The following is a 16,148-nucleotide window of genomic DNA, read 5'->3' on the forward strand; positions in this document are numbered from 1 at the left end:
TATTATATTACTGGTACCCTTTGCATTATGGAGTAGATTAATTCCTCCAAATTGAGCTGTTAATTGAATTTTCTTATTAGCTTCCTTTGTAATAGCAGAGATGCCCGTGGAAAAAAGTTTCCCAGTAGCCCGAGTTAAAGGTCTGTGGAAGGGATAGGGTTAAGTGGCGACATGCTAGACATTCTAGACTCTAGGAATGGAATACCTTTTGGGCAGTGTATCAATATACATGGCAGTTCATGTTTTCTTTATAACATTATGTCATATACTTTCCTCTGTGTCATAGGCATTTTATATTTTTCACATTCCCAACTCCCAGAAACTGGCTTCCTTCTTCCTTCTTATCATTGAGTATCAACTAGAGCTGGCCTGTAATGACAGAAGATGCCATGTTCAACCCTTTGTACTTTAGCTAGAGAGATTTTGTATTGAACTTTCATGTTCTGCAAAATTAGCCCTCAATATTACTAGAGCTTTAAGTGCAAACATAAGGGTATACTCAGTTCATTGTGCTATCTTTAGAATGAAGAATACACATTTAAAGTTGCTTGGGTCTGTTACAGTTCTAGTTTTTTGTTAGCGATTTCCAAGTCACCTTTCTTACTCTACTGCCCTATGTTTAGTTTGTTTCCCCCACTGTCATTTTTGTCATTTCTTCTAAGGTGTGTGAATAAATGAGTATAAATAAGATTTAATTTATTATTCCTTGTTGCTCCTTCTGAATTTACTGTCTCGGCTGTTCATTTTGGTCATTCAGTTAAATTAGCCTTTTTCAGTCCCTCTGAGGAGCTCTAGTTACAATAGTCTTGGTACCATTGGTATTCAATTCATGACAACTATATTGTGTGCTCTTGAAGAGAAGGGTCTGTGTTTGGCTTGTTCTTTGCTGGATTTTCAAAGTCTAGTGCAGTGCCTAGCATACTAGGCATTGGAAATTTTATCTTATGGATTCTTGAAGTCACTTATTTCAGTCTTTTTGCATCTCGGCAGAACTGAACATACAATTTGCATACTGCACCAGAGAGAAATCCCCTTGATGTAGTCTTTTCTGGTGTTTAATCATAAATATATAACTTCCTTTCTTCAATTCCAAATGTCTCCATCATGTCATTCTATATCCGTGAGTTCTTTTTGCTCTATAGAATTGACTATTCCAGGATACTCCTTAAAATAATGCTTTTAAAATTTGACCATAATTAAATCTCCTCATATTCAAATAACAATTCATTTATTGATCTAATTATTTATATTTGAGAAATTTTTGAAGTCCGAAACTAATTATACTTCTTGCATATTTAGGGGTATTTCCCTCCTGATGTGAACCTTTAGAATAATCTCTACTTAGAAATGTTTTTTCAGTTACACACGCCTGCCTTAAAAAGTTTGTGGAAGATGCTGAATCCCTGTTTCCTGGGAGGGGGTGGTGAAGGTGGACTGTGCTCCAGAATGAGCTATCGGCCAGTGTGCTGTCATCTCTTCTCAGGATGGGAACAGAAATGTTTACCACAATGCTAACTGAGCAGCAGTTATATTAAATTTGACATTTTGGTTTTTTAACCTCTACCTATTAGTCTGATACTGTTTTTTTTTTTTTTAATATTTATTTTGATAGAGACAGAACATGAGTGGGGGAGGGGCAGAGAAAGAGGGAGACAGAGAATCAGAAGCAGGCTCCAGGCTCCGAGCTGTCAGCACAGAGCTCAACGCAGGGCTCGAACTCACAGACCAGGAGATCATGACCTGAGCCAAAGTCGGACGCTCAACTGACTGAGCCACCCAGGCGCCCCCTAGTCTGGTACTGTTTTGAATCCCACTCTCTATTTTACCATTTACCTGAATTGTAGTATGGGGTTTTTTTGTCTGCTTTCTCTGCTTTTTCCCTCTTTTATTCCTTTTAGTTTTTTCAAGCACACACCAATCTTAGCTTAAGTCCCTTGCCTTTGATTCTCTGCTTTTTAGGTGCTATGTCTTTCATCCTAGTCAGTATTCCTCCACGTCTAGCACAGTGCCTGGTATTTGGTAAAAACCCAGTTAACGTTTTAAGAAAATTAAAGAGTGAGTAGTAACAGATTAGTTGACTCTTATGGGTGGTCATAGTGATATTACTCTGGGAAATTATGTACCATAGTAATTTATTCATACATACAAAATGGTTAAGAGTGTGCATACAGCTCTCCCTGCTCCACCTCCATTTATTACCTGTGTGACATTGTGAAAATTGTTTCATGTTCATGACTTTATTTCCTCTTCCGTAAGATGATGATAGTAATAGAATCTATCTACTGTACAAGCTTTTTGAACCAGTCTTCCTCTGCACCCTTAACAGTGGTTATTCTCTCTCCTCAGATGTGTCCTCTCCAGGTTCTTTGTGGCTTCTTGTCATTCGTGTTTCAGCTTGAGTGTCATCTTTTGAGAGAGCTCCTCTGTATCAGGCAGGATTTATAGGTATAAGCAACAGAAACCAACTCTGGCTGATTCTTGAAAGGTTATTAGGGAAACTCACAAAATATCAGGGAAGGCCACAAAGCCAAGCTTGCAGACTGGGCTAAAACGAAGGAAGTTGGGTAGCAGCCAGGACCCACGGCCAAAATCGTTTACAGAATCAATCCATGAGGTCACTACTGCTGCTTATACAGCTTACACCACCACCACCAGATGACTGGACCTTCATGGCCATTATAGCCACAACTTGCTGCCAGCATGGACTCTCGCTGGTCCTCTGATTCTTTGATCCCAGATCCCAATGAAAGTCTGGGGCTGATATGTCTCATCGGCATAGCCTGGGTCATAGGCACACACTCTAGCTGTAAGGGATCTTCAGAGAAGGAATCTTAGTCTGAACTATTCTCACTTCATAGTGAGAGGCACTCTGTCTTCTTCTAAACTCATTAGATGGGGGATTCTCAAAATATAGGAAGGGCTTCAAATGCTGAGCATCTAGAAACTCCACAAATGTGTACTACATTTTCTTTGACCTCAAGTCTAAAAGTAGCCCATCAATCACTTTAACATCAAGTTATTTTATTGTCATCACAGCACTTTTCACCTGGGATATTCTTATTTTATTTGTATTTTTGTTTATTATCTATTCCCTCCTGCTAGAATGTTAGTACTGTGAGAGTAAGGAACTTGCCTGGTTTGTTCACTGCTGTATCCCCTGGGTCTGCAATAGTACCTGACGTAGAGGAGGTCCTTCTTGCACTCATTTGTTGAACGAATAACTATATAAAGCTCTTAGCACAATTCCTAGTACATAATAAGTGTATATTTGGCAATTTACTATTTCTTAGCAGATAAAGGTACTTACATTCTTTTAAAAATAAAATTAAAGAAAAAACTTTATACCTACATTATTTCATTTGACCTTTCTAGTAGTCTTCCAAGAATAAGGCTGTTGGGGGTGAAGAATGAGCCTTTTTCTGGTGAGGCGTCTGTGGCCCCTTCAGTGTTTATTCCAATTCTTCCTGTGCCTATGAGACACAGGAATGAGAACCTACTTGGGGAGATTGAGAGTTTACCAAGGCCACATAGCTGGTCCTACTTAATACCAGGTATACTCCATGACATTGGTGTTCTTTCCATTATGATAAGTCTCACTCTATATTCTTGGTGATTGTGGGGGAAATTACTGTTGTTTTGGGGGGGCAGGGAGGCTTGGCCAGTATATCACAAACTAAAGCCATAAACATAATTGCAGGCCAGTGTTTAGTTTATGCCAGTTTGTCCAAATTCACATTTTTAATTTGATGGCCAGAGGCCTCTGGAAAAGTCCTCATGAAACCATAGTTGTTTACAGTTGGCATCCCTACATGTTCTTCATGTTCACAGGTTTTGTGATCCTAAACAGTGCCAGTGGCTTCCGTATCTCTCTGGTAATTCTCACAAAGATGCAATGCTGGATGGTTTCCACATTGTGAGGGAAGGCTCTTGCCCTTTTAAGAGCTTATGATCCCCAAATCAATCATGGAGGCATAAGCCCCAAAGTACTCAGGCTGAAAGAGAACATCTAATTAGATAGCAAGATTTTTATTGTCCTACTCTGTGCCTAGCACTAAAGAAAAAAATCTGCGATAACATAGTGTTTATATAGAGAGTTTCTTTTTGTGATTAAATGCCAAAGGAAAAGAAGGAGTCTGCTCACAGAACAGGTGGAGAGAGTGTGATTTCAGGAGGGTGTGCTAGGAGTCTGTAGGAGGGCAACTGATGGAAAAGCAGGGCCAGGAGATCCAGAAGTGGTCTTGGGAATCCTGCGGGCTGGGGAGAGTTGGCAGGGAGGCCTGGTGGGCCCTGAGAGCCATCATCACAGCACAAAGGGCCAAATGGGGAAGAAAGACTAGACCTCCTGCATGCCTTCAGAGGTGGAACCAGGACCAAAGGTTGGAAATAACAGGAGGTAGAACTTTCTTTTAAAAGCTTTGGAGTTTTTTTCTGCGTTTATTTTCTTTCTCAAGCATTTTTTTCTGATTGCAATATTAATGTGCTTTTGTAGAAAAAAAAATTGAAAACCTCAAAGAGCAGAAGGTAAAAAATCAGTCACACTACTGTTTAAAGATGGCTATTATTATTTTTTATATTTCCTTTTTTAAAAAAAAATTTTGTAACGTTTATTTATTTTTGAGAGACAGAGCACAAGCGGGGGAGGGGCAGAGAGAGAGGGAGACACAGAATCCGAAGCAGGCTCCAGCTCTGAGCTGTCAGCACGGAGCCCAACGCGGGGCTCAAACCCGTGAGCTGCAAGACCATGACCTGAGCCAAAGTCAGACACTTAATGGACTGAGCCACTCAGGTGCCCCTTGTAATTCCTTTTTAAACACAGCTTTGATAATAGTATTTATTGAAAAAGCATCATGTTATCTTGGAAACATTTGGTGTAATGTAAGCATTTTTCCTTCATAAGTAACATTTCTAATGCTGCTTAATATCATATGGCTATACATTGTTTAGCCATTCCTCTACCATTGAAAAATTTGGTACTTTCAGTTTTTTTGTTTTTACAAAATCTGTGATGAATATGCTTGGGTATAGACTTTTGTATTTCTTATATTTTGTAATTTCTTATGTAAGTTATCAGAAATGAGATTAGTAGGTCTTTCTAACCATCAGAGTTTATAACAAAGGAATAAGTTGCTTCAGGAGATGAGACTGAAAGCCTACCTATCAGGATATTGAAGAGGGATCTCTTTATTAGATTGGATTGTAGACATGATCACCTTTACATTTCTGGTCCACTCTTTGATTCTATCAATTTGTTAAAGGGTTGAGTGCTCTGTCTGTGGTACTGATTTGGTTTTGGAGAGAGCCAAGCTGAGCAGCAGGGATTCAAAGTATAATTAAAAGACTGGTTGGGGCGCCTGGGTGACGCAGTCGGTTAAGCGTCCGACTTCAGCCAGGTCACGATCTCGCGGTCCGTGAGTTCGAGCCCCGCGTTTCCGATTCTGTGTCTCCCTCTCTCTCTGCCCCTCCCCCGTTCATGCTCTGTCTCTCTCTGTCCCAAAAATAAATAAACGTTGAAAAAAAAAATTTAAAAAAATAAAAAAAAGACTGGTTGCCACAGTTGCATATTGAGCAAGTGGAAGTTGACATCTTTCTTGCTTGCCTTGTTCTTACTTTTAGGATCTTCCTTCATACTCCTATCCAACCCCCCACTTTCTGGTGAAGCATGCATGACTCTTTCAATGTTTGTTCCAATACTTCCTGTTGCTCTGAGTCATTGTCTCCCCCCTCCCACCCTCTTTACCTTCCAAAAGTTCTTCAACACTATGGAGCAGAGCCAGCCCACCATGTCATAAATCACAGGCAATAGCCAGTTCACTGGGTAGGCTGGTGGGATGTTTTAGGGGTGGAACCAGGACTCTGAGGCCACCTTATTCCATCCCTCAAGGTTTGATGATTTTTTTTCCCCAGGTAATTAAATGTGTGTCTTGTGGACCTGGGCTTGGCTGGAATGCTCAAGGGTCCTGAAGATCCTTCTATAGCTTCCTGCTGTTGAATTCATTAAGAGAAGATGGCAAAAGTCAACATAACTAGAGACCTCATCCGTAGGCAGATCAAGGTAAGCAGCTCAGCCCTTTGAACCAGAGCATGAAGTCCTTTCTTCCTAACAGATTCATTTTACAGCTGAAGAAACTGAGGTCTGGAGTTGGTGACTTGCCTGAAGTCACATAGCTAATTAGTGGCAGACCTAGGACTAAAATCAAGGTCTCTTGACTCCCATCTTCTTTGCCCAAGAATATGGAATTCATGGAGACTCCTCTATCCCAGTGCTTTGTACTTGGGCTGCTGAAATTAATGGAGGTCGGTGGGGAGGGGAGCCACCAGTGTACTGTGCATGTGTGTTGTGCATGTGTGTACACAACTGTGTGTACATATGTAGGTGTGTGTGGGGGGTGGGTGTAGCAGAAGAAAATATGACATCTTCATGTTGCTCCAGCTGCTAAGTTGTGGATGTAACAGACCCTAGAAGAGTCTTAGTCCCAGTTCAGCTTAGACTCTTTTTTCTTTTCTTTAAGGGTCTTCTGCACCTGTCCTGTGCAGTTTGTACATTCTGTGAGATGAATGGATGATGGGGCTGTCAAGTTCATTTAGCAAGATAGCCCAGGCTTTGTCAGGGGAACCTGCTGTAAAGGAACACAGAGATTTAATGGAAGAAATTCTACCAGGACTTGATGTGCTCCTATAGTAAGAACCCCAAGCTGGGTCAGGAGCTTAATCTTACCACTGCCCTAATTACCTATAAGACTTGAATCATTTTAACCTCCCTGTGTTTTCTGTTGTTAAATGATAATAGTGTCTGCCTTTAAGACTGATCATAGAGAATGAAATCTGAAAGAACACAGGAAGTTCTTTGAAAAGGTTAAGTGCTAAAAATGTTTTTAATTAAAAATCTTTAAAAAATTAAGTGGCATGCAGCATAAGCTATGATCATCAAAAAGGATTGAGTGTATACATGAGCTATGTGCTTAGTGTACGGAGCACATCAATCTGTGTTTTGTATATTTTCCCCTTCATCCCTGAATCCTTTAGGGGCTTTGTCCATTTGTGAGAGGTTTTGTTTGTAATTTTTTTAGACTGGGTGGCCCTCAAGGGCAAGGACCATTTCCTAGAGGCACAGAATCATAGAGTTGGAGGGACCATGCAAATTATTTTTTTCCTTTGAATACCCCCCATATTATGTGTCCTAAAGGTGATGCCCACCCTCTCTCTCTAACCTAAAGATGGAAACTCCTTTATTTGTTGTTTTCAATTTTTCTTTCTTTTCATTCTTTCCTTCCTTTTTCTTTCTTTCTTTCTTTCTTTCTTTCTTTCTTTCTTTCTTTCTGCCTTTTGTAACCCAACAAGTACAATTTAATGCTTATGTTTTTAATGTTTATTTATTTATTTTGAGAGAGAGAGAGAGAGAGAGCAAGCATGCATGGATTAGGGGCAGAGAGAGAGAGAGAGAGAGAGAGAGAGAGAGAGAGAATATCCCAGGCAGGCTCCACATTGTCAGCGCAGAGCCTGACGCAGGGCTTGATCTCATGGACTGTGAGATCATGACCTGACCCAAAATCAAGAGTCAGACACTCGACCATCTGAGCCACCCAGGCACCCTATGCTTAATTTTATACTCTTTTATTATTCTCTAATCCCTGCCCAAGTATAGTACAGGCTCCTGCAGCCCAATTTCTTACTACCTTTTGTAGCTCCTGCAGTGCCCAGGACAGTGCTGGATATATAATAGGCATGTAGTAAATCATATTGAATTGAATCAATGAAACTGAGTTTGTTTTTGTCCCGCAGGAGCGGGGTGCTCTGAGCTTTGAGCGTCGCTACCATGTCACTGACCCCTTTATCAGACGACTGGGCCTGGAAGCAGAGCTACAGGTAAGAAATCAAGTTTGCACCTTAGATGCAGATGGCTGGCTCTTAATTCTCTGCCTGTAGAGAACCCTTCTGGCATTATTCGAGGCAAAAACAAGTTTTTCTCTGCAGGTCATACCTAATGGTTTCCTGTCCTTTCTAGCAGTTTTATTAAGCAGGTAAACATAGGCAGGTAAATCAAGGTTAGTGATTGACATGGTCACACAGAAATTGTTTTTTGGTCATATTATTTGCTTTGTGTTTGGAAAAATATTGTTGAGGTGCATACCACTGTTTTTACTATTGACTTGGACAGTAATTATTCTTACCTTTGCAAAGGAAGTTAAAGTTTACAAAGTGTTTTTACATAGTGTTTTCTCATGTTAGTTTCAAAGAAATGCTGTGGGGAGGTATATAGGGAATGGGTATTTTCTTAAAAAGGGTTTAGTAATAAGGCCAAGCATCTTGTCCAGTGTTGTCCTGTCCAGTCCATGGAGAGCCAGGCCTTTAATCCAGAAGTTCAACTCTTTCGTTGTGTCCAACAGAGACACTCCATAGTGTTAATTCCAGGCCTTTCCTTCCTCCAGATCATGTTTTGAATCCAACATTTAGCTGTCCTGTCCAACTTAGCATTACCTGCAGGTTGAGTAAGAATTCTCTTTGGTTCCTTCAAGTTAGTATATATAAGTGATCCTGTTGATCTTAGAAAAAGACTAGAAAGAAATTTATTGAATGTTCACAGTGTTATCTTAGGGTAGTGAGATTACAGATGGTTGTTACTGCTTTTTTAAATTATAAACTTTTATCCATTTTAAAATATAACTACATTGTGGGGTGGCTGGGTGGTTCAGTCAGTTAGGTATGCGACTTTGGCTCAGGTCATGATCTCACAGTTCATGAGTTTGAGCCCTGCGTCAGGCTCTGTGCTGACAGCTCAGAGCCTGGAGCCTGCTTCAGATCCTGTGTGTCCCTCTCTCTCTGCCCCCTCCCCCATGGGTGCGCATGCGCTTTCTCTCTCTCTCTCTCTCTCTCTCTCTCTCTCTCTCTCAAAATTAAATAAACATTAAAAATTTTTTTAAAATAAAATATAACTACATTAACGGTAATATGGAAAAGATAAGTAAAAATCACTTCTTAGTCCCATCTCCCTAAAACAATTATTAGCATTTTGTGTACTTCCTTTTATCTCCTGCATATTTTCACATAATTGTAATCGTACCTTACATTGAATTTTGTATCTTAAATTAAGATACATATTAACATATGATTAACATATAATAAGTCTTTTCTCCATGTTACCAAGTAGTCTTCACAATTTTTACTTAAAATTTTTCTTTTTTTTTAAATGTGTATTTATTTTTGATGGGGGGACGATGTCGGCAGCAGAGAGAGAGGGAGAGAGGATCCAAAGCAGGCTCCACACTGTCAGTGCAGAGCCCAAGGCAGGGCTCAAACTCAAATCGTAAGATCATGACCTGAGCCAAAGTCAGACACTTAACTGACTGAGCCACCCAGGTGCCCCCCAATTTTTCTGATTATAGAAGTAATAAATATTACCATAGTTGAAAATATGGAATAGACAGAAAAATACAGAAAAGAAAACAAAATTACCTTAAATTCTATCATCTAGAGATAAACATTGTTTTTTCTCAACGTTTTTTTTTTGGTTTTTTTTTTTGGGGGGACAGAGAGAGAGACAGAGCATGAACGGGGTAGGAGCAGAGAGAGAGGGAGACACAGAATCGGAAACAGGCTCCAGGCTCCGAGCCATCAGCCCAGATGCCTGACGCGGGGCTCGAACTCACGGACCGCGAGATCGTGACCTGGCTGAAGTCAGACGCTTAACCGACTGCGCCACCCAGGCGCCCCTAGAGATAAACATTGTTAACCTTTGGTATACTGCCTTTGTGTATTATGAAGCAGAATACTAGTTAAGAGATGGGTATTAGAGCTGCATAAATTTAGTTTTAAAACCTATCTCTTGGGGCGCCTGGGTGGCTCAGTCAGTTAAGCGGCCGACTTCGGCTCAGGTCATGATCTCACGGTCCGTGAGTTCGAGCCCCGCGTTGGGCTCTGTGCTGACAGCTCAGAGCCTGGAGCCTGTTTCAGATTCTGTGTCTCCCTCTCTATGACCCTCCCCCATTCATGCTCTGTCTCTCTCTGTCTCAAAAATAAATAAACATTAAAAAAAACCAAAAACCTATCTCTTCCCCAGCTATATAGCCTTGTGCATGTTACCCCTAGTTTCCCAATCTGTAAACTAGAACAATAACTGAGCATAGCTGTAATGATTATATGAGTTTTGTGTGAAGGACTAACACAGTGCCTGGATTATAGCAAACTAGTTCAATGAGTAACAATTATGATTCTTAAGTCTTCCAGTTTTTTTCCATGCTTATATAAATTTTCCCCCCACAAAATTGGGCTCATACCATTTACACAGTTGGGTAAACTGTTTTATACTTTTTATATCTTGATTGCTTTCCATATTTCTAAAAATTCTTTGAAGACATAATTTCTACTAATTTGTTTATCTTTATTGTTCTGTAGTTTCTTTCTATATTTCCTTTGGAATATAACTCAAAGTACTTCCCTCTAGTGCAGTTGGGGGCAGGGCATGGATGATTTTACCTCCAAAGGGATTTTTAGCAACATCTGAAAACAATTTTCGTTGTCCAAACTTGAAGGGTACTACTGGCATATAGTGGAAAGGGGATAGGGATGCTGCTAAACCTCCTACAGTGCACAGGACAGCAGAGAGTGTGCAGCAGAGAAATATGCAGCCCCAGTGCCAACAGTGCCGTGGTTGAGAAGCCCTGCTCTGGTGGATGCTGAGTAGACAGTGATCACTGACTGGCTGTGCCTCCCCATCCAACCCATATTCTGTTCCATCTCTTCGTAGTTAAATAACTTTGTTCAGAATAGACTTGGAAACTTCTATGAACACAAAAAAGGATCCCATCTATTGTTTCCCAAAGGTTGGAACTCAAATACAAAATTACATTAAGGTGAATTATTTCAATTTGCACTTCCCTAACCTATGTAGCAGTGCATAGTATGAAAGAATGTCCAGATGTACAGATTTTTTTGACACAGAGAGAGAGAGAGAGCGCGCGAGCATGAGCAGGGGAGGGGTAGAGAGAGAATCCCAAGCAGGCTCTATGCCCAGCGCGGAGGTATGGAGCCTGACATGGGGCTCAATTCCACAACCGTGAGATAGTGACTTGAGCTGAAATCAAGAGTTAGACACTTAACCAGCTGAGCCACCCAGGTGCCCAGGAATGCACAGATTTAGATGTAAAAAACAAACAAAACAAAAAAGAAACAAAAACTCTAGTTTAAATCCCAGCTTTGCCACTTGTGAGACTTAGAGAAGTGAGAGCAGATGGAAAGAAGAGGACTGGGAGAAAAATAGGTTTGGGAAAGATTCAGGGGTTGGACATTTTAAATTTGGAAGCCTGTTGGATAGCTTTGTGGAGATGTCAAGTAGGAAGTGATGGTACTAATTGGGAGAGAGAGCTGTGGACTGTAGGGAGAAATCCAGAGACTCAAATGTCTATGGACCTCTAGAGAATAGGGCCCAAGACCTGGCTGTGGAGACACTCCCGCTTTCAGGAGTTGATTACCAGCTACCCAAGAAAGTTACCCAAGAAGGGGTGGTCAGTGAAGTAGAAAGGAAATAAAACCAGGAGAGTGGAAAGCCCACATAATGAGAATATTACAAGAAAGGAATGGTCGCTTCTGCTCAATGCTTTTGAAAGGTTCAGTAAGATGAGGATAGAACAATGACTGTGGTCTTTACTGAAGCAGTTTTATTGGAATGGTGGGAGTAGATGCTAGACTGGAGGGGTTGTGAGAGTGAATTGGAGGTAAAAAAGTGGCAACCACAGTGTAGAGAACTCTCCTTTGTCTCTCTTGTTTTTAAAATTATTTTATTATACTTTTTAATTTACATCCAAATTAGCATATAGTGCAACAATGATTTCAGGAGTAGATTCCTTAATGCCCCTTCCCCATTTAGCCCATCCCCCCTCCCACACCCTCCTCCAGGAACCCTCTGTTTGTTCTCCATATATAAGAGTCTCTTATGGTTTGCCCCTCTCCCTGTTTTTATATTATTTTTGTTTTCCTTCCCTTATGTTCATCTGTTTTGTCTCTTAAAAATGTTTTTTTAATGTTTATTTACTTCTGAGAGAGAGAGAGAGAGAGAGAGAGAGAGAGAGAGAGAGAGAAGCAGGGACAGAGCATGAGCAGGGAAGGGGCAGAGACAGAAGGAGACACAGAATTCGAAGCAGGCTCCAGGCTCTGAGCTGTCAGCACAGAGCCTGATGTGGGGCTAGAACCCACGAGCTGCGAAATCATGACCTGAGCCGAAGTCAGATACTTAAATGACTGAGCCACCCAGACGCCCCTGTTTTGTCTCTTAAAGTCCTCATATGAGTGAAGTCGTATATTTGTCTTTCTCTGACTAATTTTGCTTAGCATAATACCCTCCAGTTCCATCCACGTAGTTGCAAATGGCAAGATTTCTTTCCTTTTGATTGCAGAATAATACTCCATTATATACATATACCACATCTTTGTCCATTCATCCATCGATGGACATTTGGGCTCTTTCCATACTTTGGCTATTGTTGATAGTGCTTGGTATAAACATTGGGATGCATGTGTCCCTTTGAAACAGCACACCTGTATCCCTTGGATAAATACCTATTAGTGCAATTGCTGAGTCTTAGGGTAGTTCTATCTTTAGTTTTTTGAGGAACCTCCATACTGTTTTCCCAAGTAGCTGCACCAGCTTGCATTCCCACCAACAATGCAAAAGAGATCCTCTTTCTCCGCATCCTTGCCAACATCTGTTGTTGCCTGAGCTGTTAATGTTAGCCATTCTGACAGGTGTAAGGTGGTATCTCATTGTGGTTTTGATTTATGTTTCCCTGATGGTGAGTGATGTTGAGCATTTTTTCATGTGTCGGTTGGCCATCTGGATATCTTCTTTGGAGAAGTGTCTATTCATGTCTTTTGCCCATTTCTTCACTGGGTTATTTGTTTTTTGGGTGTTGAGTTTGATAAGTTCTTTATAGATGTTGGATACTAACCCTTTATCTGATATGTCATTTGCAAATGTCTTCTTCCATTTTGTCGGTTGCCGTTTAGTTTTGATGCTTGTTTCCTTCACTGTGCAGAAGCTTTTTATTTTGATGAGGTCCCAATTTCTCTCTCTTTTTTTAAGAAGGTGATGGAAATTTATTTATTACAAAATTGCCCCTAGGTGAAAGGAGACAGGATGTAGGCAGTAAAAAGGATAAACCGTAAAAGATAGTTTCTTCTCTTGCCCCTCTGTGTCTACTATTCAGCTTTCTTTTCTTCAGCTCTCTGTCCTCCGTCTTTGGGTTGGCTTTAACCAATGGGGAGTCATTTCAGAAAATTGGAGGAAGAATGACATCTTTTTTATCCCCCTCACTTCTTTCCTTCCAAGTCATTTTATTTTTGTTTTCAGCTTTACTGAGTTGTGTAGATAACTCTTGAAGAAATTTATTTACAAAAGGAAGCAGAGAACTAGAGATGTGGCTACGAGGGTCTATGGGATTAAGGGAGGGATTCATAAGAATGGGAAGAAATACTAGCACATGACTGTATGTTGATAGCAGGAGAAAGTTTGCTGATTTAGGAGGACAGAATAATTGAAGGAACAAAGTCCTGGGGAATGCTGGAGGGGATAGGATTCAGAGTTCAAGCAGTTCGGGCCTTGGTAACAGCAAAGACATATCTATCATTTTTACAGGGTCCAGTGGGTCTGGGATCAGGAGAGAGGCATAGACTGGAATAAACACTGGAGAGTGACTGACAGAGAGATAGTCTATAGTAGCATCTTTCAGTGTGGTCTGCAGGCCCCTGGGGATCCTCATTGACCTTTCAAGGGAATCCATGAGGCCCAAACTACTTTCATAGTATTATTAAGAAATTGTTTCCAAAACAAAAGCAAAAACAAAAATTAGCTCATTTAAAATTTGCAAAAAAAAAGTGATTCACCGTAGCATGAATCAAGGCAAATACTGCATCAAACTCAATGACTTATTAACGCCATGCATTTGCAGTAACCAAAAAAAACAAAAAACAAAAAAAACAACAACAAGTTTTACTTAAAACGTCCTTGATGTGAAGCAATAGAAGGTAGTAGTTTTATTAAATTTCATCCTTTAAGTACACATCTCTTTCGTATTCTGTATTATGGGATGGGAAGTACTGCACCATTGTGGTTGTCTTGAGGAAAAAGCACTTGTGCTGTTGTTTGAGTTGCAAGCCCTACTAGCCACTTTTTTCATGAAGTGCCATCTTAAATAATGACTACCAGACAAAAACTGGGGTTATTCAAATGTGAGTATTTGGGCAGACATTTTCTCTTTTTTTACATTTTTATTTATTTATTTACTTTTAAGTTTATTTATTTTGAAAGAGAGTGTGAGCAAGTGGGGAGGGGCAAAGAGAGGAAGAGAGAGAATTGCAAGCAAGCTCCATGCTGTCAGCACAGAGCCCAACTTGAGGCTCCATCCCATGAACTAAGAGTTGGATGCTTAACTGACTGAGCCACTCAGGTGCCCCAATATTTTATTTGTTTTTTTAAAGTAGGCTCCACACCCAACATGGTGCTTGAACTCACGACCCCGAGATCAAGAGTTGCATGCAGAGGGCACTTGGAATTCTCTCTCTCTGCCCACCCCCCTCCAATAAATAAATAAACTTTAAAAAGTAATGATTAGGGGCACCTGGTGGCTCAGTGGGTTGAGCATCCAACCCTGGATTTCTGATCTGGTCATGATCTCTTGGTGTATGATATTGAGCCCCTTGTTGTGCTTTGTGCTGACAGCACAGACCCTGCTTTGAGAATCTCTGTCTCCCTCTCTCTCTTCCCTTCCCCCACTTGTGTGTGCATGCTCTCTCCCAAAATGAATAAATAAATAAATTTTTTAAAATAATAATTTTAAAAAAGAGTCACATGCTCTACCAACTGAGTCAGCCAGGAGCCCCATGGCAGACATTTTCTTAAAAATGAATGAACTGAGGGGCACCTGGGTGGCTCAGTCGGTTGAGCATCTGACTCTTGATTTTGGCTCAGGTCATGATCCTACAGTTTGTGAGTTTGAGCCCCACATCAGTCTCTGCACTGATAGCGTGGAACCTGCTTAGGATTCTCTCTCTCTCAAAACAGTAAATAAAATAATTAAAAAAAATTTTTTTTAAATGAAATGAGCTGTCACTTTAAGGAAAACAACTGACAATATTTGTTGCCAAGGATAAAACTTGAACTTTTAGGCAAAATAAGAGAGAGAGAGAGAGAGAGAGAGAGAGAGAGAGAGAGAGAATGAATGAGAATATAGGAAAACTTGTATCTGCCACCATGAGCGTGGTAACTTCTCAATACTTAAAAGGCTTTTTCCATCCGTGGTGATACAAACAAATGTCAACAATATTGTATAATGAATGTTAGCATTGAAGATCTTTAAATTCAGTGAGTCACTGTTGTCAAAATGACCAACATATGATGTAACAGACTCATAACATGCATAAAAGAGCTATGCGTAATGCAAACTAGACCAATGCACTTGAATGTAGGAGGGTACCGATAGTTCATTTATGTGGTTTCAGATCCTACATTGTAATATAAGAACTCATTACTTGTGGAGTTTTGGTGCAATATCAAAGAATGATATCTACAGTTATCTGAAAAGGGTATTAAAATACTCCTTCCGGGGCGCCTGGGTGGCGCAGTCGGTTAAGCGTCCGACTTCAGCCAGGTCACGATCTCGCGGTCCGGGAGTTCGAGCCCCGCGTCGGGCTCTGGGCTGACGGCTCAGAGCCTGGAGCCTGTTTCCGATTCTGTGTCTCCCTCTCTCTCTGCCCCTCCCCCGTTCATGCTTTGTCTCTCTCTGTCCCAAAAATAAATAAACGTTGAAAAAAAAAATTAAAAAAAATAAAAAAATAAAATAAAATACTCCTTCCTATTGCAACTACATATCTTTGTGAGGATGTATTTTTGTTATATACTTCAACCAAAATAACATATTGCAACAGACTGAATACAAAAGTAGGTATGAGAACCCAGTTATCTTCCATTAAGCTAGACGTTATGTAAGGCAATGCCACTCTTCTTATTAAATTGTTTTGTCTTAGGGGCGCCTGGGTGGCTCAGTCGGTTAAGCGGCCGACTTCGGCTCAGGTCATGATCTCGCAGTCTGTGAGTTCGAGCCCCGCGTCGGGCTCTGTGCTGACAGCTCAGAGCCTGGAGCCTGTTTCAGATTCTGTGTCTC

The 16,148-nt window shown here is 40.7% G+C and overlaps 1 protein-coding gene across 5 annotated transcripts in view; it reads left to right on the forward strand.

The window, feature by feature from the left end:
• WDTC1 (WD and tetratricopeptide repeats 1) overlaps positions 1–16,148 on the forward strand; it is a 66,561-nt gene that overhangs the window by 11,757 nt on the left and 38,656 nt on the right. For all 5 annotated transcript variants that reach the window (XM_043574173.1, XM_043574177.1, XM_043574175.1 and 2 more), the window contains exons 2-3: positions 5,905–6,052; positions 7,780–7,863. In XM_043574173.1, the coding sequence (XP_043430108.1) occupies positions 6,005–6,052; positions 7,780–7,863 (132 nt within the window). In that variant the 5' untranslated portion in view covers positions 5,905–6,004. The remainder of the gene's footprint in view (positions 1–5,904; positions 6,053–7,779; positions 7,864–16,148) is intronic.

Source organism: Prionailurus bengalensis, chromosome C1 (assembly GCF_016509475.1).
Source record: "Prionailurus bengalensis isolate Pbe53 chromosome C1, Fcat_Pben_1.1_paternal_pri, whole genome shotgun sequence".
Taxonomy (NCBI): Eukaryota; Metazoa; Chordata; class Mammalia; order Carnivora; family Felidae; genus Prionailurus; species Prionailurus bengalensis.